The following is a 20,781-nucleotide window of genomic DNA, read 5'->3' on the forward strand; positions in this document are numbered from 1 at the left end:
GAAAAAACCCTTCTGGTCAAATCTAAAACTTCACGGTGAAGAAAAAAAATTAACTGAAAAAGTAAAAAGAATTAGATCATATGAAAATATTGAATAAAAGGTCGCCAAGTTTGCTCAAATTTAAAAGATGAATCAAATGTCTGACTTCTAATTTTCTCCAAACTTAAACACGACATAATGGAGGAGAGCCAGAAAAACAGTCAGTGGATCGGGATCCTTCCAGTACAATAGAATAGCTCTCCTAGCCAATAAAGTTGAGAAATATTTCCTGCTTCCGTTGGAATAATCCCAAAGATTACCGTAAATGAATTAGGTTGTAGGTCCAAACCTATGACTTTTGATAATGTTCTAAAAACATATCTCCAAAAATTATTTAACTTTATGTAAGACCAAAACATATGAGTTTAGGTAGCCACCTCAGTGTTGCATCTGTCACAGGTGGGATTTATATTAGAAAACATATGCGCTAGTTTATCTTTTGACATATGCGCCCTGTGCACTACCTTGAACTGGATCAAGGAGTGACAGGCACAGATAGATGAATTGTTAACTAAATGACAAATTTTATTCCATTGATCATCTGAAAGTCACTCTTGAAGTTCCATTTCCCAAGCACGTTTAACCATAACGTTAGACATCATTCGTAAATTCGAGAGCCGTTTATATATAATGGCTATCAATCCTTTTTGAAATGGATTAAGCTGAAAGGTAACATCTATCATATTTGGTAAATGAGCAAATGGACAATTCGGTAACAAATCACGTAAAAAATTCCTGAATCTAAAAAATTGTGCATTAGATAAATCGTATTTGTCCACTAGCTGCGAAAAAGACAATAAACAATCTTCTAAAAACAAATATAGAAAAGTTTTTATTCCCTTAGTTTTCCATGTTAAAAAGGCCTTATCTAAAATTGATGGTTTAAAAAAAAAGTTAAGATTGATATTACTAGAAAGAACAAAGTTACTTAAGTCAAAAAATCTGCGAAACTGAAACCAAATTTTTAATGTATGTCTAACAATGGGACTAAGATCTTGTCTACCAATCCTAGAAAACAAAAAGGGAAGAGGAGCTCCTAGTAAAGAAGCCAAAGAGAACTCCTCTACCGAGTTCTCCTTCAAGTCCAACCATGGTTATCTATACAGTGAATCTAAAAAGTAATATAATGAATATTAATTGCCCAGTAATAGAATCTAAAGTTTGGTAAAACCAAGCCTCCATCTTTTTTTAATTTTTGCAGTAAAGGTTCACTCACTCTAGAACCCTTATTATTCCAGATATATGACAAGATCATGGAATCTATTCTATCAAAAAACTTTTTCGAGACAAAGGATGGAACAGCTTGAAACATATATAAAAGTGTTGCCAAAATTGTCATTTTTATAGCATTTATTTGACCAATTAATGACATTGTCATAGGCGACCATTTGGAAAGCGTTTGTTGTGTATATTCAATTAAAGGAAGAAAATTATATTTATATAAATCTTTAAAAATTTTAGTAATTTTAATACCAAAATAAGCAAAATAATTTTTAGCAATATTAAAAGGTATTTGATCATACTGATCAGAATAATTATTAATAGGAAATAATTTACTTTTATGTAAATTTAACTTAGAGAAAGTACTAAATTCAGTAAATATGGATAACACAGGGAGAATAGATTTCCTAGGGTCTGAAATGTATACTAATAAATCATCTGCGTATAACAAAACCTTATGTACTTTATCCCCTCTCTTAATACCCTGAACAGAGTTGGAATCCCTAAGAGCGATAGCAAGTGGTTCTAAAACCAAATTAAATAACAAAGGACTAAAAGGACAACCCTGACGGGTTCCTCTACATAGTCTAAAATAAGGAGATTTTAAGGAGAGAGGGAAAATAAATCAGTCATGATAGAATGGTGGAGCAGACTCTATGGTCTGGATGGCTTAATTCTGCTCCTAGTCTTATGGAAACAGCAGAGAAGGAACCCACTCAGCACACCATGCCTGTGTTGGTTCTTCAGAGGAATTATCCAATTATTTCATTCTGGTACTTTCTGTCAGCCCTGCAGATGCAGGCACTTCCCAGCCTCCACTCAGCTAACAGGTGTCACCTGCCATTCATTTCCAACTCATCACCTGCAGCCTATTTAAAACCAGCTGTTATCTACAGTCCTTGTTCACCCATTTAACCATGCAGCATCAACCAGACCAGTTACCTTGTTGAGTTAAGTATCGGTTTTGTGCCCCCTTGTGGCTTTCTATTTTGCAGTTTACTATAATTCTTGCTCACCATTAAGTCATCTCCACTGCTTTTGGTTCAAGCCTCCACTATGTTTCCTTATGGGATGGATGAACCCACAATTGACCCAGCAAGGTTTGCTTGGCTAAAGGAAGTCGTCCATCAACAGGAGCACGTGATCCAGGAGCAGCAGGAAGCTATTGACCATCTGTTCACCACTCTCAGTCTCCATACAGCAACCCTGCATCTTATCCTTTGAGCCCTGGATTTCAGTTCCTGAATGTTTTGACAGGTACCCAGTCCAACGCTGCAGCTTCCTGTTCCAGTGTGTCTTACACTTCGAGCTCCAGCTATCTCTGTATGTTATGGACTGAGCCAATACTGCCTTCATCAGTTCTCTCTTGACTGGGCAGGCTCTGACCCGGGCTGCCTCTAACTGGGACAATAAAACCCCCCAGTTGCAACCAACATGAAGATTTTACCTCCAAGGTGCATTGGGTTTTTGACCACCGGGAAGTGGAAGGGAGGATGTGCATTGGAAAGTTTGCCTCAGTCAAGGCTCAGTGTTGGATTAGCGCGTGGAATTCAGGACCCTCACAGCAGAGTGCAGCTGCAATGCTGTCCCACTACCATCATGGCCTGTCAGAGGCTTGGAAGTGCTGCTGTCCCACTACCATCTCAGAGGCTTCAAAGAAGAGCTATGTGCACAGATGTCCAATTACCTCGAAAGCCTCATCACGCTTGACAAGCATCTTAAAGAGCGACACTCCAGGTCATCAGCCAGTTCCATTCCCAAAACCATTTCCAGCTGCAGGACTCTCATCATCAAATCCTCCGTGGATCTACCTTAAGCCTCCAAAAGTGTGAGCATCAGTGAGAAACAACTTGTGTTCACTGCGGAGTCGTTGATCACCGACTCATCAAATATTTCCCCACTGCATCCGGGCAGAGATGAAGAGCCTTCTTGGTAAACTCCCTCCAGCCCTTTATTCCAGCACCACAGTTAACTCACTCTCCATCCTCCTCCACACCCTGTGGATCCGGTGGATTCTGGTGCAGCAGGCAACTTCTTGGACCGGACTCTGTGTGCTGCTTGGACTCCCTACTGAGCCTGTCTTTCACCATTTCTGCATCATAGCCATTGACAGACATCCCTTGGGGTCTAGGATGGTCAAAGCGTGCACACAGTTTGTGTGTACGAGCATCAGAGAGCACCAGGAGTCCATCCATTTCCTTCTTATTGACTCACCCAATGCTCTTCTAATTTTGGGTTACCTCTGGCTCTCCACTGAAGATCCTCATTTCATCTGGCCATCAGTTCACTGCTGAGCTGAGGACACAGCTGCCTGCAAACTCAGTTGATTTCACAGCATGAATCTGATGGAGGAAACCCTCGACCTCACCAAACTCCCACGAGGAGTTGCCTTCAGCACCTCGTCATGTCACAGACCCCACAAACTGCGTGATTGACCTTATCCCAGGCACCCCACTTCCCTGAGGTCATCTGATCTCCCCCTCTGCTCCTGTGACCCAAGCCATGAATGACTACATCACTGAAGCAGTGCAGCACAGCTTCAATTGGCCATCCCAGCCCTGCTGGTGCCAAAAATAAGGTTGGGGTTCTTCATCCCTGCATTGATGACTGTCAACTCAACAAAACCACCATTAAGAACTGCTACCTTATTTCCTTGGTGGATAGTGTATTCAAAACACTCTGCAGAGCCCAGATCTTCACCAAGCTGAATCCATAGAGTGGGGACAATCTGATCTGCATCTGCCAGGGGGATAAGTGGAGGATGGGATTCACAACCCACATTGGCTTCTACAGGTACTTGGTGATGCCTTTTGGACTTTTCAACAGTCTAGCTGTTTCCCAAACCTTCATTGACAAGATCCTCCAAGACATGCTACACAGGGATGTGTTCGTCGACCTCAATGACATCCACATCTTCTCCAAGAACCCTCAAGATCACATCCATCATGTCCACTCAACCCTGCAATGTCTACTCGAAAATCAATTCTTCTGCAAGCTGGAGAAATGCTAGTTCCACACACCCCAACCATGCTCCGTCAAACAGATACAGAGTTTCCTGGGCTTTCCAACTTCCATCAGAGAAACTACAGCTAAATCACAACTTCTCTCATTTCACCTACCTCTTGGATAATCTAGCCTGCTGCCAAGGACCACACGTTGCAGGGCCTCCACCACTCCCATGCTCTGCCATCTGAAGTCCTCCAGAGGTTGATGCATCAGAAGTGGGCACCATCCAGCGAGGATCAGATGAAGAGACACACCCTTGTGTCTTTTTCTCGTGCAAGTTCAACTCTATACAGGGCCATTCTGGAGAAGAGACTGAGAGCCACATGCCATTAATGGGCCTTGGAGGAATGGTGACATTGGCTGATGAAGAGCACTGAGGCCCTCCTAATCTAGACTGACCACCAGAACTTCATATCCATACAACAGACCCACAACTCAACCCACTTCAGGCTCGCTGGGCCATCGTCTTCGAGCAATTCAACTTCATCATCTCCTACCGACCTGGCTCAAGAACTTTAAGGAGGATGCCCTGCCACAACAGTTTGACCCAGATGAAACGGAGATCGAACCTCAGCCCATCATTCCATCCTCCCAGATCCTCGTCCGAATCTCCTGGGATCTTGAGAACCAGATCTGCCAGGCACTACAACACAAGCCTGCATCGGTCAACAAACCTAAAAACCGCAAGTCCGTGCCAGCGACCGTGCACTCTGAGGCACTCCAGTGGGCCCACTCCTCACCCTTGTCTGGCAATCCAGATGCATGACAGGCTCCAGATTCTCTGTGATGCCAGTTCTGGCAGTCCACAATGATCGCAGGTGTACATCAGTTCATTACTGCCTACCCTCAATGTGCCCAGTCCAATTCCTCAAACCAGCAGCCTTCTAGGCTCCTGAGGCTGCTACCAGTTCCTTGACACCCATGGTCCCACATCGCCATGGATATCATCACAGGCTTCCCACCTTCAGCTTGGGCTACAGTGATCATGACAGTGCAGGACCGGTTCTCCAAGGATGCCCACTTGACTGCCCTCCCCAAACTTCCAGCAGCTGCTGAGACGGCGGGCCTGGTTCTCCAACATATACTTGACCTCCATGACTTCGCTCAGGACATTGTTGGACCCGAGTCCACAATTCATCTCCCACTTCTGCCTCTCTGCTCTGCAGTGAGTTTGTCCTCTAGCTACTGTCCACAGAGAAATGGTCAGTCAGAAAGAGCCATTCAGCAAGCGGGGATGTTCCTGTGATGCTTTGCCATCTCTGACCCTTCCACACAGAAGAAGTATCTGTTCTGGGCCAAACTGTCCCACAATCTACACCTGTCCTCTGCTACAGGTACATCACCCTTCAAAGTGCTTCATGGCTAAACTACTCCCATTGTTCCCCACGGAGGAGCCAACAATGGAAGTGCCATCCACCAGGGTCCTGGTTCATCAATGCCAGAATGTTTGGAAGAGGGCATGGAGGACCATCCCTCGCAACCAACTACACCTACTGTCACCGGTCTTACCACCCCTGGTGTCCAGCCAGACTATTCTGGCCTGGGGTCCATGTCCGGCTATCCACCCAAGATCTGCCCCTGAGCACCAACTCTCGCAAGCTCTCACCCCTGTTCATTAGTCCGTGTAAGATTACCCATCACATCAACCCAGTCACTTTCCAGATGCCACCATCCCTCAGGATCTCACCTACCTTCCAGATGCCCTGCCTCAAGCTTATTGACCATGGCCCATTCAACCCACCTGAACCTGCACCTCTGGAACCAAGGATGGTGGAAGGTGGTCCAGTGTATACAGTTCACCAGTTGGTGGATTCACAACGTCATGGATGGGGTGTGCAGTACCTCTTCAAATGGGGGGGGGGGGGAGGCCCAGGGGAGAGGTCTTGGGTGCCATCCATTTTCATCTTGGATCTATTCTTCATCGAAGAGTTCCATTGGACCCATCCAGATTGTGATGGGCCATCAGGTGCCAGACGTTAAGGGTCCTGTCAGGCCTGCACAGGGAAGCACATTCCAGTCTCCACCCACTTAACAGGAATCACCCGCTGCTCACCGGCAGCCCATCTAAACCCAGCTCTCATTCACAGTCCTTGTTCACCCATCGAACTAGTCAGCCTGTGGTAAACTACATATACCTGTCTGGGCACGCCCCTCTGCTGACTGCTCCTGTGGCTCCTCCCACAGACCCCTGTATAAAGGCGATTGGAGGCACTGCTCCTCCCTCAGTCTCCAGGATGTTGTGTGGTGGTCTCTTGCTGCTAATCGAGGTCTCTTGCAGCTAATAAAAGCCTATTGTTCGCCTCCCGTCTCCGAGAGTTATTGATGGTGCATCAATTTTATTAGCTGCAATTTTAAAACATGGAGAGCATTTCACGACCAGATAAATTGGACATTGATCCTCAAGCTCCTGAAGCAGCCATTGCCTTTGAACTCTGGCTTGCATGCTTCCAATCATACCGGGAAGAGATTCCAGTGACTGAGCCTGCTATCATGCACAAAATCCTCCTCTCCAGAGTCAGTCCGCGGGTATACTCCCTAATCAGAGACCTGCCGACCTACCAAGGGGCACTGGACACCCTCAAAAGACAGTACCTGTGGCCGGTGAACACAGTCTACGCAAGACATCGCTTAGCGACACGGCAGCAGCGGGCCGGAGAGTCGAGCGCTGAGTTTGTCTGGGCCCTACAGACACTCGTGCGGGCCTGCGACTGCAGGGGACCGACGGCAGAACAGCATGTGGAGCTCCTGGTACGAGACGCCTTCGTTACGGGAATCAGGTCAGTGTACGTGCGCCAGCGGCTGCTGGAAAACGCCGATCTTACCTTACAGTCGGCGATCGAGATGGCCGACATGCTGGAGGCTGCTCTGCACAACGCTGATGCTGTCCAGCCGCGCGATCTCCCACCGGTCCCATGGACGCTGCAGACCCCGCAACCCGCCAGCAAATCGACCACAGCTGCTGCCAGTCGCGAGTCCGTGAACTCCCCGCAACCCTCCGGCGAAGCGACCACAGCCGCTGCCACTCGCGAGTCCGTGAACTCCCCGCCACCCTCCGGCGAATCGACCACAGCCGCTGCCACTCGCAAGTCCGTGAACTCCCCGCAACCCTCCGGAGAATCAACCACAGCCGCTGCCAGTCGCAAGTCCGTGAACTCCCTGCAACCCTCCGGAGAATCAACCACAGCCGCTGCCAGTCGCCAGTCCGTGAACTCCCCGCCACCCTCCGGCGAATCGACCACAGCCGCTGCCACTCGCAAGTCCGTGAACTCCCCGCAACCCTCCGGAGAATCAACCACAGCTGCTGCCAGTCGCAAGACCGTGAACTCCCTGCAACCCTCCGGCGAAGCGACCACAGCTGCTGCCAGTCGCCAGTCCGTGAACTCCCCGCAACCCTCCGGCGAAGCGACCACAGCTGCTGCCAGTCGCAAGTCCGTGAACTCCCCGCAACCCTCCGGCGAAGCGACCACAGCTGCTGCCAGTCGCCAGTCTGTGAACTCCCCGCAACCCTCCGGCGAAGCGACCACAGCTGCTGCCAGTCGCAAGTCCGTGAACTCCCCGAAACCCTCCGGCGAAGCGACCACAGCTGCTGCCAGTCGCAAGTCCGTGAACTCCCCGCAACCCTCCGGCGAAGCGACCACAGCTGCTGCCAGTCGCAAGTCTGCGCAGTGTTACTTCTGCTGACTCGAAAAGCACCTCCGAAAACGCTGCCCGGCCCAAGAAGCTACCTGCTCCAGCTGCGGAAAGAAGAGCCACTTCGCCAAGGCCTTTAAGTCCAAACCACGAGCAGGGTCGAACAGCGCCGCATGCAAGGTATGGGGGTCGCCATCTTGGTCACAGCCATCTTGCCTGCCCGCCTCGTGCGAGATATGGGGGCGGCCATCTTTGTCGGCACCACCTCGCCCCACCTCCGACCCACAGGTGCTTAACGGGCACCAAGACAGCGATTCAACTCTGGCCTCCGTAACCCTCAACCAAAGCACTCCACACCAGCTTGCAAGGTCAATGATGGACATCCTGGTGGAGGGGCACAGGAATAGCTGCCTGTTTGACACAGGCAGCACTGAGAGTTTTATTCACCCGGACACGGTGCAACGCTGAGGACTCGTGACACGGCCGGTAAGCCAGAGGGTCACCATGGCTTCTGAATCGCATTCCACAGACATCCGGAGGGGGTTGTGTAGCGACATTGGTGGTGCAGGGCACAGAATATCGGAACTTTGCGTTACTGGTCATGCCTCAACTGTGTGCCCCTGTGCTATTGGGGCTCGACTTCCAGAGCCACCTGAAAAGTGTGACAATGGAGTATGACGGGCCCCTCCCACCAATCACTGTCAGGAATCCTCAGTTTTGTGGGGCTTCATCATATACACCGCTACTGACCACACACACACACCGACCCGCACATCCCACCCAACTCCATGCCAACAGCCGCGCTACTGACACCACTTGCAGCCTCTCCACCCTCAAGATCCCTCCCCCACTGCTGTTCGCCAACCTGACCCCCGACCGTAAACCTGTGGCAACCAAAAGCAGGAGGTACAGCGCGGGGGACAGGGCCTTCATTCAGTCGGAGGTGCAGCGGCTGCTCAGGGAGGGGATCATTGAGCTAAGCACAAGTACTTGGAGGGCCCAGGTGGTCGTTGTTCAGACCAGGCAGAAAAATAGGATGGTCGTGGACTATAGCCAGACCATCAATAGGTTCACGCAGCTTGACGCATACCCCCTACCCCGCATCGCGGATATGGTCAATCAGATAGCTCAGTACAAGGTGTACTCGATCATAGACCTGAAATCCGCTTACCATCAGCTCCCCATCCGCCAGAAGGACCGCCCCTACACCGCCTTCGAGGCAGGCGGCAGGCTCTATCACTTCCTGCACGTCCCCTTCGGTGTCACAAATGGTGTCTCTGTCTTCCAGAGGGAAATGGACCGGATGGTGGACCAGTGCCAACTGAAGGCCACGTCCCCATATCTGGATAACATCACCATCTGCGGTCACGACTGGCAGGATCACGACACCAACCTTCAACGATTTTTCCAAGCGGCCAAAGCTCTTAACCTTACCCATAACAGGGACAAGTGTGTGTTTGGGACCACCCAACTTGCTATCCTTGGGTATGTCGTGGAGAACGGGGTCATTGGCCCTGACCCCGACCATATGCGTCCCCTATTGAAACTCCCTCTTCCCACCACCCTCAGAGCCCTCAAACGGTGCCTGGGCTTCTTTTCCTATTATGCCCAATGGGTCCCTCACTACGCAGACAAGGCCCGCCCCCTGGGCAAGTCCACTGCATTTCCCCTCTCAGCCGAGGCCTGCGCGGCCTTCAGCCGCATTAAAGGGGATATTGCCAAAGCAACAATGCATGCGGTGGACGAGACCATTCCCTTCCAAGTAGAGAGTGACGCCTCCGATTTCGCGCTGGCTGTTACCCTCAATCAGGCAGGAAGGCCAGTAGCATTCTTCTCTCGTATCCTTCAAGGCCCTGAAATTCGGCACTCCGCAGTGGAGAAAGAAGCCCAGGCCATAGTGGAAGCTATTAGGCACTGGAGGCACTATCTCGCCAGCAAAAGGTTCACCTTGCTGACCGACCAGTGCTCAGTTGCGTTCATGTTCAGCCACCAACAGCGGGGCAAAATCAAAAATGATAAAATTTTGCGGTGGAGAATGGAACTCTCCACCTACAACTATGATATCCTGTACCAGCCTGGAAGGCTCAATGAGCCCCCTGATGCCCTATCCCGGGGAACATGTGCCAGCGCACAGCTCGACCAGCTATACGCCCTCCATGCAGATCTTTGCCACCCGGGGATCACCCGACTTTACCATTTCGTGAAAGCCCGGAACCTGCCGTACTCCTTTGAGGAGATCAGGACGATGACCAGGGACTGCCAAGTCTGCGCTGAGTGCAAACCGCACTTCTACCGTCCTGAAAAAGCACAACTCATCAAGGCCACCCGCCCCTTTGAGTGACTGAGTGTCAACTTTAAGGGCCCCCTTCCTTCCACCAACCGCAATGTGTACTTTCTTAACATAATCGACGAGTACTCGCGGTTCCCCTTTGCCATCCCCTGCCCCGATACCACTGCCACATCCGTCATAAAAGCCCTGCGCCAGCTCTTCACTCTGTTCGGATATCCCTGCTATATCCACAGTGATAGAGGGTCCTCCTTTATGAGTGACGAGCTGCGCCAGTACCTGCTGGCTAGGGGTATTGCTACTAGTAGGACCACAAGCTATAATCTCTGGGGGAATGGACAGGTGGAGAGGGAGAATGCCACTGTGTGGAAGGCCACACTCTTAGCCCTTAAGTCAAAGGGATTGCTGGTCTCTCGTTGGCAGGAGGTCCTCCCCGAGGCGCTCCACTCCATCCGCTCCCTGTTATGCACGTCCACCAATGCCACCCCTCATGAGCGCCTCTTTTCTTTTCCCAGGAAGTCTGCCACTGAGACCACCCTACCGGCTTGGCTGACGTCCCCAGGACCAGTGCTGCTCTGGAAACATGCGAGAAGCAATAAATACTCCCCAATGGTCGAGAAGGTTCACCTTCTACATGCGAACCCCCAGTATGCTTACGTGGTCTTACCTGATGGGCGGGAGGACACGGTCTCCGTCCGCGACCTGGCGCCCGCAGGAGCACCAGACCCCTACCCCGAACACTCCACGGTGACTATGAACCCCGTACCCACTGATGTATATACCCACGAGACACCGCGCACACCAAGCCCTACACAGACTCCTCACGACACTCCCATACCGGGTGCCTCGCACACGCATGAGGGGTTACTGATGCCTAACGGGCTGGCACCTCAAGTCAGGCCGGAGCCAGCACAACCACCGTCACCGGTGCAATCACCACCGGTGCTACGTAGATCGCAGGGACCGATTCGACCGCCTGATAGACTTAACCTGTAAATATACTTGTAAGAAACTTCGCCCCATGGGGACTCTCTTTTAAAACAAAGTGGGGGGTGAATGTGGTAAACTATATTTACCTGTCTGGACACGCCCCCCCCCCCCCTGCTGACTGCTCCTGTGGCTCCTCCCACAGACCCCTGTATAAAGGTGACCCTTAGTCTTCAGGATGTTGTGTGGTGGTCTCTTGCTGCTAATAAAAGCCTATCATTTGTTTCCTGTCTCCGAGAGTTATTGATGGTGCATCACAGCCTCAATCAGTTGCTCCTAGCCTTCAGTTATCTGCTGCTTTGTTGAGTTAAGTATCTGTCCTCTTATTTTGTGGTCCCTCAGGGTTTGTTACTTTGCATCTTGGAACACACAACATGCAAAGCTTTTAAGTAGATGGGCTACACCAGCAGAAGACAACACACTCGACACCCACTTTATTGGGGAGAGGAGGTATCCAAAAAACGTGGCCGTCGAGTGTGTATTGTAATGTGGCATTTTAATGAAACATTGACTGGTTCCAGTAAAACATGTATTCTGAGCAGGTGAAGAAATGTTTGCTCTTGCTGTCATGAAGCATATAGAAAATTCCAGGAAAAGCGGTGTAGTTTAACTCACCTGACGTGTGTGTGTGTGTGTGTGTGTGTGTGTGTGTGTGTGTGTGTGTGTGTGTGTGTGTGTGTGTGTGTGTGTGTGTGTGTGTGTGTGTGTGTGTGTGTGTGTGTGTGTGTGTGTGTGTGTGTGTGTGGGCACGCGCGCTACCACAATTGGAACATGTAATGTTGATATCATTGGGTTGTACCCTACTGTTACAAGGATTATTGTTTTATAATAATGATGAATTGGGCACAGAGAGAATTTGTATTTACTGACAAGTACCTGCATTGGTTCAGTTAACAAGCACGTGCATTTACACAACCGATGCCTGTGAGCACACCTTCTGAGTTTCCCTGACTCTCCCCAAACAGTCAAAGAATAGGAAAGGTAAAATGTGGGAAGTGTCATGCTGGTCAGACGTTCCTCATGATCCCAATATCATCTCCACATGTCTGACGTGGGGTCCTGCACATCCACAATGGTTGTACCCCAGACAGTTGTTGCCTGAGCTCCCAAAATACTCTATACATTTCCTCCTCATGTCAATCTATGGTGTTTCAAATTTGTTGGCTTGAGGTCATGTGATTGAAGTGTGTCCAATTCCCATTGGATGTAGCCCACAAGCAATAGTTTTATAGCCTTCACCTTCAGCTCCATGCCCGACTTAACTTTGTTTTTTTTCTGTTCAGCTCTGAATGGTTCAAACTGGGTTACCTAGATACTGGGCCCAGATGACAAGATTACTTCTACAAACCCTGCCAGGTTCCCAAATAAATAGCTTCTTATCTGAAAACAGTCTCAAGTTTAAAAGATCATTCACAGAAAACCCTTGTGCCTATATTCAATTGCTCTGATTAAGTTATCCCAGAGCAAAAATCAGCTCAAACCAAATGGTGGCTGCAAGGACAGTTCCATAAAATGGCTGCCTTCATTCCTGTTCACTGATGGTAGTTCTTTCTGGCCAACACTTCCTAGCCAGAATATGGGGTTTATTCTATTTCACTTTTGGTCTCATCCTGGAGCTGGAGATGGCTGGATGGATAGGTCAGTGCGGGAATGGGAAGAAGGGCTGAAATATTATGAAGCCAGGAGCTCAGGATGGCTGCTACAGACAAAGGGCAGGGGTCCTGCAAACTGGTGACCCAGCCTATGCCTGGTGCAGTAGATGAGGTTGGAGGAGGAGCACATGAATCACCTTTGAGAGCTGTTTAGGTTGGATAGTGGTGAGGGAGGTGACGTAGGAACACGTTACAGTGGCAGGAGAAAGTGCCACATGACAGGGAGGGGTGTGTGGAGAGGGGTGAGCAGCTCAGTGAGTCACAGAGAGAGTGACCCCTGCCGAGAGCAGAAAGGAGAGGAAGGAGTGACAAGTGATGGGATTCTGCTGCAGTTCACAAAATTGTTGAAGGTCCATCCCCATCCTGAGGCAGGAAGCCTGAGCCATTCCTCACAAACAAATAAAGAGCAAGAGTAAGGCCCTCAACCCTTAAACCATGTAACCTCATCTCCACAGTCCTGCCTCCACTCTTCACACATCATGAATCTCTCTACCTCTACCTTAAACATAGTCATTCCACTTCCGCTGTCGTTAGAGAGATATATAAAAACTGAACACCTGGCGGGAATAAACTTTGCCTCTTTTCAGTCTTATTTTAAATGATGACCTCTATTTCTCCAGTTCTATCTTTGCCAGACATGTGAACCAGACTCCATGTCTTTGGATAATATTGCCAGGGGTAATGCAGCCGGGAAGTAAGAGATTGACAGATGTAAGATGGCAGATCATTGATCGTCGCTTTTTACCTGATCTATAAAACTGGAACGATGAATGTTTTGCATCAATAGCAACAGAAATTGGTCCGACTGTGGCCACAGCCTCTGCCAGTGCTGTCTCGTTACCATGGCTTACAAATCTATAACCAGAGCAAGTGGTCCCACGACATTTGGCATCATATTTACAGGTGCTTTCCTATAAGAGAGGAAATTATAAAGAAAACATTTAACTCTGTAGCCATGATTTTTGAATCACAGAACTTTGGCTTGTGGTAACAAGACTGTTAAAGCCACTGATCACTGAGGGCAGATTACAGCTGTCAACTGAAGACTGATGCCATGTTTAAATGCATTATTCATTTTAAAAATAACAAAACAAGTAAAAATGACAGCTAATTATGCTACACACTAGTCTACACCAATTCCTTTTCCTCTCCCCATCAATTCCACCCAGGTTCTACTGCACAGAGTGGCCATTTAAGCTACCAAACCTCCTGTCGTTGGGAACTGGAGAACTAAGGATCTAAGGAGACAGTGGCGCCTAATGGCGTCTCCTTTTCTTGCATCTTCGAAAACAGCTCTACTTCTATCTTTAATATTTCTGTTTTTCCCTTTCAGGGTTCTTTTGAGGACCCTGACCTGGAGTTACATGCTGACTTCGGTTCTTTGCGGGAATGGGACCCGTTCTTGGAGTCTCAGGAGTGGCCGTAATTCGATATACCAAGGACGCGGGCTAGAAGATTAGCTCGCCTTTGGCATTCTGGGATTTCATGGCTCTGGAGGCTGGCGGTCTCGAGGTCAGTGCCTCCGCAGAAAATCGGTGTGTCGTGGGAGACAGAAGATGGAAAGCAGTGAGCTGGCTGCTAGCCGTGTGCCCACAGACCCCTGTTCTTTGGGCACAGAGCTCGGAAAAAGCGGCACAACAGACTTTTAACATTGTAAGTTGGTGAGTTGTTTGTTATGTCTCCCCTCTCGCTGTGAAACGGGGACACCTCTTTTCCCCTTATTAGAGAGAGAGAGGGCCTGTGCTATGTCGAATACCAGGTGAACGGGTAGTCTTGGGGGTATTGCAAGTCTGTGTCTTTATTGATGCTTTGCTGCAGGCTTGAGTGCTCAGTGGGGGGGCCGATGCTTTTATGCCGTTGGGGGAGGGGGATAATTACTTTGCTGCTGCTTATGCATAGGTGGGGGAGCTGGAGGGGCTTTGGGGTTCCAACATTTAACTGTCGCTCATTCTTTGGAGCACTCCTCTATTTTCATGGATGGTTGGGAAGAAAAAGCATTTCAGGATGTATATTGTGTACATTTCTCTGACATTAAATGTACCTATTGAAACTGAGAGGAATGGCTACTCGACTCAACTCCACAGAGCCACTCTCTCCCTCCTTGTGTTCTCAATTTACCACCTTTGATGCTGCCCTCACCCATATCTCTTCCTATTCCCACACATCTGCCTCGCCCCATCCTCCTGCCACCATAACAGGGATAGTGTTCCCCTTGTCCTTACCCACCACCTCGCCAGCCTCCATGATTCTCTGTTACTGCCACCTTCTAAAACAGGATCTTATCACTAAGCACATCTTCTCTTCCCCCTACTCTCCACTTTCCACAGGGATTGCTCTCTACGTGACTCCCTTGCCCACTCAGCCCCCCTCACCCAGCTCCCCCCTGCCACTTATCTCTGCAAGCGTGACAAGTGCTACACCAACACCTCCTCCCGCATCATCATTCAGGGCCCAAAAGAGGCCTTCCAAGTGACTGTTGGGTCATCTGTTGTATCCAGTGCTCCTGGTCCAGCCTCCTCTACAGTGCTGTGTTGTGAGGTAGATTGTTTCATTGAGTGCCTGCAATCTATCCACTGCAAAAGGCAGGATCTCCCATTATCTTCCCCCTCCTAAACTAACTTGTCTGTCCATGACCTCCTCTACTCCCATGACGAGGCCAGACTCAGTTTGAAGGAGCAACACCTCATATTCTGTCTGAACAGCCTCCAACCTGATGGCATGAACATCGATTTCTCTAACTTCCAGTAATTTCTCTCCCCTCTCCTCTCTCTCTTTTTCCATTCCCCATTCTAGTTCTCTTTTCTTCACCTCATCTGTCCTTTAGCTCCCTCTGGTGCCCTTTTCCTTCCTTTTCTTGCATTGTCTACAGTTCTCTTCTATTAGATTCCTTTTTTCAGCCCCTTCACTCTTCCACCTATCACCTCTCAGCTTCTTACATCATACCTCCTCCCTCACCCGTGTCTCACCTATCACCTGCCACCTTGTACACCTTCCCTTCTACCCACCTCTTTCTAGATTCTGCATTTTCCTTTCTACTCCTGATGAAGGCTCTACTCTCAGCCCAGAACATCGACAGTTTACTCCCCTCCATAAAGGCTGCCTCACCTGCTGAGTTCCTTCAGCATTTTGTGGGTTTTGCCTATGTTCTCAGTTTCTGGGCAACATTATCTACTATGCAGCCTGGCACAACAAATGGGACTCTCTATTTGGGCAAGGAGGTTGGCGTGGACTTTGTGAACCACAGGGCACATTTCTGTGCTGTATAATTCTATGACAATGACACTGCTCAGTTAAAACTATTCCTGTAAAACCATAAATCCTAGCATATGAACTCAGAGTGAGGATTTTTGTTGGATTTCTTTGCTCTACTATTTTGGAGGAGTTGGGGATTTTAAAGTCAGTAAACCATTGAATCATGTCATGTGTTACTGATTCACACAGACCCATACTGATCTGATAGGACCTTTGCCCATATTGTTTTTCCTTGGCCAAGCTGGCAAAACGATGGATTCTGCTACCGCCACCCACTTTATCTGGGCTACTGAAAGGAAAGCAGCCATAAATCCTTGCTTGACTCTAATTCAAGGAATAAACTTGACTCTGCTGCCTTTTGGCTTGAATGGGCTTAGGGATGAAGAACTAATAGGGCCACACTAATGCTATTGCTATCTGGAATTACTACACTAATGGTCAGCTAACTGGACTTTAACATGAAGAAATATTTTCAATAAAAGTGAGTATTGTGAGAAATTAAACTTACATAAGCAGTATATGGATAACATTCCTCAGTGTCAATCCCATTGTTAGATTGTACATAATTGAAAGCAAAATGCATCAGTCCACCATTGCATCCATGGTTCCCTTCTGAGTTGGAGCAATCAACCAAGTTCTGCTCACTCAACGAGATTAGTTTTCCTGTCTTCTTGAATGTTTGTCCTTCAAGGGAACCGACAGCACTGAAAGCCCAGCAAGAGCCACAATGTCCCTAGGAGTGACAACAACCCGTGTTAATAGAGTAACACTTACACCACACGTCCAACTTGAAGGTGATTTACAGCAATTATATAGTTTGAAATGATAAGCTATTGAAAGAGTCTAAGATAATGGATACAAGAACTGACAAGCAGTTCATCTGATGTTTGTTTTAGCCAGAATCTCAGGCATATTGGGACAAAGATGCTCCTAGAGAAAGTTAGGGGCTGAAGGGCAGAGAAACGTTTGTAATTGCAGAGCTGCTGCTGAGTCATTGGATTGGTGACGGGTTGATCTGTGGATGAGTGTGTGGATGGGCTTAAGTACATAAACAGAATGGTTTAGAGTGATGCACAGCAAAAGGTGAGAAAATGGGACTAGCTTAAATGAGCATTTTGGTCAGCATGGGTGAGTTGGGCCAAATGGCCTGTCTCCATGCTATATTATTCTATGTCTTTATGGCTTTGGGGGTTGTGATGGTTTATATTCAGGGGAGGCCCAGTTTGAAGAGGAGGAATCAGTAACTTCAGAGCTGAGTTCCAGTCCTCACAAGGAAAAGCAAACCATCAACAAATGCTGTTTCAGATCCCTGGTTTACTACACCGTTGATGGTTTCTTCGGATACCTTAACCACTATTCTCATCACCTTGACTGAAAAGAGGAGCATTTTTAGTAACAGACTAAGTCAACTGCACTGCTCCAAAGAGCGCTATATGAGGTCATTCTTACCCTCAGCCATTAGGCTCTATAATGAGTCAACCTATAGCCCCTCCTGTTAGACTACTTGAGGTAACTTATTTTTTGTATTTTCCTACTTCTCTTCTAATATCTGTATATCTGTGCACTGGTAATGCTACTGTGACACTGTAATTTCCTTTGGGATCAATAAAGTATCTATCTATCTATCACCTTACCTGATCTTTTACTTTTGTCACGTAACCTTTGGTCCTCCAGTCAACACTCTGAGGGAGTTTGAAAAGTTTGGGTGCACCTGAAGCCGGCTCTTTCCCAGATGAGTTCTTCATTTCAAATGTGCGGAATTGTTTCCAAAGTTCACTGAACTCCTCGGCTGTCTTTAATAAGCAGCAGATAATTAATATTAGGACCAACGACTTCACCCACACCACCCTTCCCAGAAGAGTCCTTACACCTACAAACCAAATCAGAAAATTAAAAACAGAAAAATCTCTTATGGTTTCTCAGCTTGTGATTGGTCAGCCCACAAATGGCAACAGGACCTGGAACAGGAATATCAGGCTGAATAAAACCTAGAACCACTTCATCCACATTCAGCTGTTGAAATGAGGAAGGCAGCTGTTATTCCACCCAGCACTAGATTTCCCACTTTTGTTCTATTTCGAAGTTCATGCCTGACACTGAAATCTCAGCTGCAGTCAGAGAAGGGCAGGAGAAGTTTGTCTTTACTCCCTTGAGTTTCTGAGCATGTTTTAAAACTTCTCTGAGTTTCACTTCAGTGGCTGACTGTTCCACTTCACTCGCCAGCTCCTTCCTGTATCAGCCACCTGTCCTGTCACGGAATAGCACCTCACTCCCACCACAGTCAAACTCTGTATCCACCAGCACGCCAGCTATATCTAAGTACAGTCAAACCACGAGGTCAGTCAACACCATCACCAGGCAGATCAACACTCAGGTGGGTGCCAAACATGAGCACTCTTTAGAGAGATGACTGGCCAGTGGATCAGTTGGATTTCTATCTTGCTGAGCCCAAGGACTCTGAGGTCAATTACACCAGGGCCATAACCTCCCTAACAAGCTGATCTTCCCAGTTTAGTTTGGGGTTTGGTCCTTGCACCTTACTGTGATAGCGCTGCAGCCCTGGGACTTTTGACTGGACTATCGACATCATCCCTACTTGTACCCAACACACATTTAATTCACTTTTTTAAAGATGCTATGCAGGAATGCAGTAAGTTATTCAGTGACCCTAGTGAGGTTAAACAGAGTGAAGGTGTCCTGTGGGGGGTGTGGCTTATTCTGTTTGTCGAAAGCTGCTTCTCTTGTGATTGGTTAGTTTAGAAATTGCAGCTGCTTTTCCCATAGGTTAGCCGCCTGGTGTCCAGTTTCAAATATCCGGGTATAAAATCGCACAAGGAATCTCTCTCTCTCCCTTTTGTCTAAGGCACAATGCACCTACCCATTGGGAAGGTCTACTCTGCATATGCTTGTTGAACATTCGACTTTGTAGTTTCTGTAACTTGGGGCACATGAATCTCTGGTCGAATTTTTACTGCTTATAAATAAATGATTCGCAGTCAGTATTTTCTGTCTCACTCACCAGACCCGTGAACCTGCTTCAACGCTGTAGATGGAGGAGCAATTTATTGAGTTTGAAGGAATGCAAAATGGGGCCCTGCTGGGATTATAAGGAGCAATGGTGAATTTATACGAATGTTGGAAACCGGGACTCATGGGTTTATAAGGAATATGGGCATCAGACTCTGGTTAACATAAGGAGATTGGCATTTATTTCAACAAGAATAGAATATAAAAGCAAGGAGATAATGCTGAGGCTTTATAAGACACCAGTCAGGCCACACTTGGAGTATTGTCAACAGTTTTGGGCCCCATATCTCAGAAAGGATGCGTTGTCATTGGAGACAGTCCAGAGGATGAGTCTGGGAATGAAGGGGTTAACATATGAGGAGTATTTGGCAGCTTTGGACCTGTACTCACTGGGATTTAGAAGAATGCAGGGGGATCTCATTGAACTGTACTGAATGTTGAAAGGACTAGATAAGGTGGATATAGAGAGGATGTTTCCTATGGTGAGGGTATCCAGAACTAGAGGGCACAGCCTCAAAATTGAGGGTGACCCTTTAGAACAGAGGTAAGAAGGATTCTTTTTTAGCCTGAGAGTAGTGAATCTGTGGAATGCTCTGCCACAGACTGCAGTACAGGCCAAGTCCATGGGTACATTTAAGGTGGAAGTTGATCGTTTCCTAATTGTTCAAGGCATCAAAGGATATGGTGAGAATGCAGGTGTAAGGGGTTGAGTGGGATCCGGGATCAGCCATGATGGAATGGCACAGCAGACTTGATGGGCTGAATGGCCTAATTCTGCTCCTATGTCTTATGGTCTTATGGAGCATGGGAAAAAGACTCTGGTGAATTTAAACCAGGGTTTCCAAATGATCCGATAGAAGATGATTGTTAGTTTAGTCTAACATGGAGCTTGCACACAGTGTGGGAACAGGCCCTTCAGCCCACTGAATCTATACCGACCATCAGGTACCCACAACAGAGCATGATTTGAACTGTAAGCAACACTTCATCCCACTCACAAGGTCCCCAAAGTGATTCATTCCCATCTGAAATGAGTGCTTTCCCATGGAGTATTCCAGGTTGTGGAGCTCGATTAATTTCAAGTTTTTCTCCCACACCGTCCTCCTGTAATTGCCTTCATCCTTAGAATGAGAAAAAGAACATAAATTAGACACATATTACATGTCACATGTAAACTTATCTTGAAAATTATCATTACCGTTCTTGGAACAGCCACTGTTTATGAAAGGAGAGAAATTGACAGAAGACTGTAAAATCCTGAGATGGGGTGGGTGGGGCGCTTCCTTGGGTAAGACAACACCGAGGCAGAGGCCAATCTATTTAGGACAGAAATGTGGCAACATTCCTTCTTTCTGAGGGTGGAGAGTCTCTGGAACTCTCTTCCTTGGGCAGTGGAAAAGTCTGTGAATATCTTTAAAGTGGAAGTTATTGAGCAAGGGGTGAAAGGCAGAAATACATTCAAGGTGTGGGTCAGATCACATAAGATCTTATTGCACGCTGGAGGGACGGGTTGGCTCAGTCCTGCTCCTAGTTTTTATATGAGCCTAATGGACAGTGGCATTAGACTTCTCCCAAGGCCAAGAACAACCTGGATTCCTGGTTCCAGATACCACAACCCAAACATCTGGAACATCCACCCAGAAATCTGATCAATCTGGAGCAAGTTTCAGACAGGGCATC

General features: G+C 47.8%; 1 protein-coding gene across 4 annotated transcripts in view; it reads right to left on the bottom strand.

The window, feature by feature from the left end:
- Window positions 1-20,781, bottom strand: part of LOC140740016 (procathepsin L-like) — a 55,334-nt gene that overhangs the window by 16,316 nt on the left and 18,237 nt on the right. For all 4 annotated transcript variants that reach the window (XM_073068800.1, XM_073068799.1, XM_073068798.1 and 1 more), the window contains exons 3-6: window positions 20,100-20,222; window positions 17,709-17,867; window positions 16,583-16,807; window positions 13,568-13,733 (exon numbers count right to left, since the gene is read on the bottom strand). In XM_073068800.1, coding sequence (XP_072924901.1) covers window positions 13,568-13,733; window positions 16,583-16,807; window positions 17,709-17,867; window positions 20,100-20,222 — 673 coding nt within the window. The remainder of the gene's footprint in view (window positions 1-13,567; window positions 13,734-16,582; window positions 16,808-17,708; window positions 17,868-20,099; window positions 20,223-20,781) is intronic.

This window comes from Hemitrygon akajei, chromosome 16, assembly GCF_048418815.1.
Source record: "Hemitrygon akajei chromosome 16, sHemAka1.3, whole genome shotgun sequence".
NCBI classification, from domain to species: domain Eukaryota; kingdom Metazoa; phylum Chordata; class Chondrichthyes; order Myliobatiformes; family Dasyatidae; genus Hemitrygon; species Hemitrygon akajei.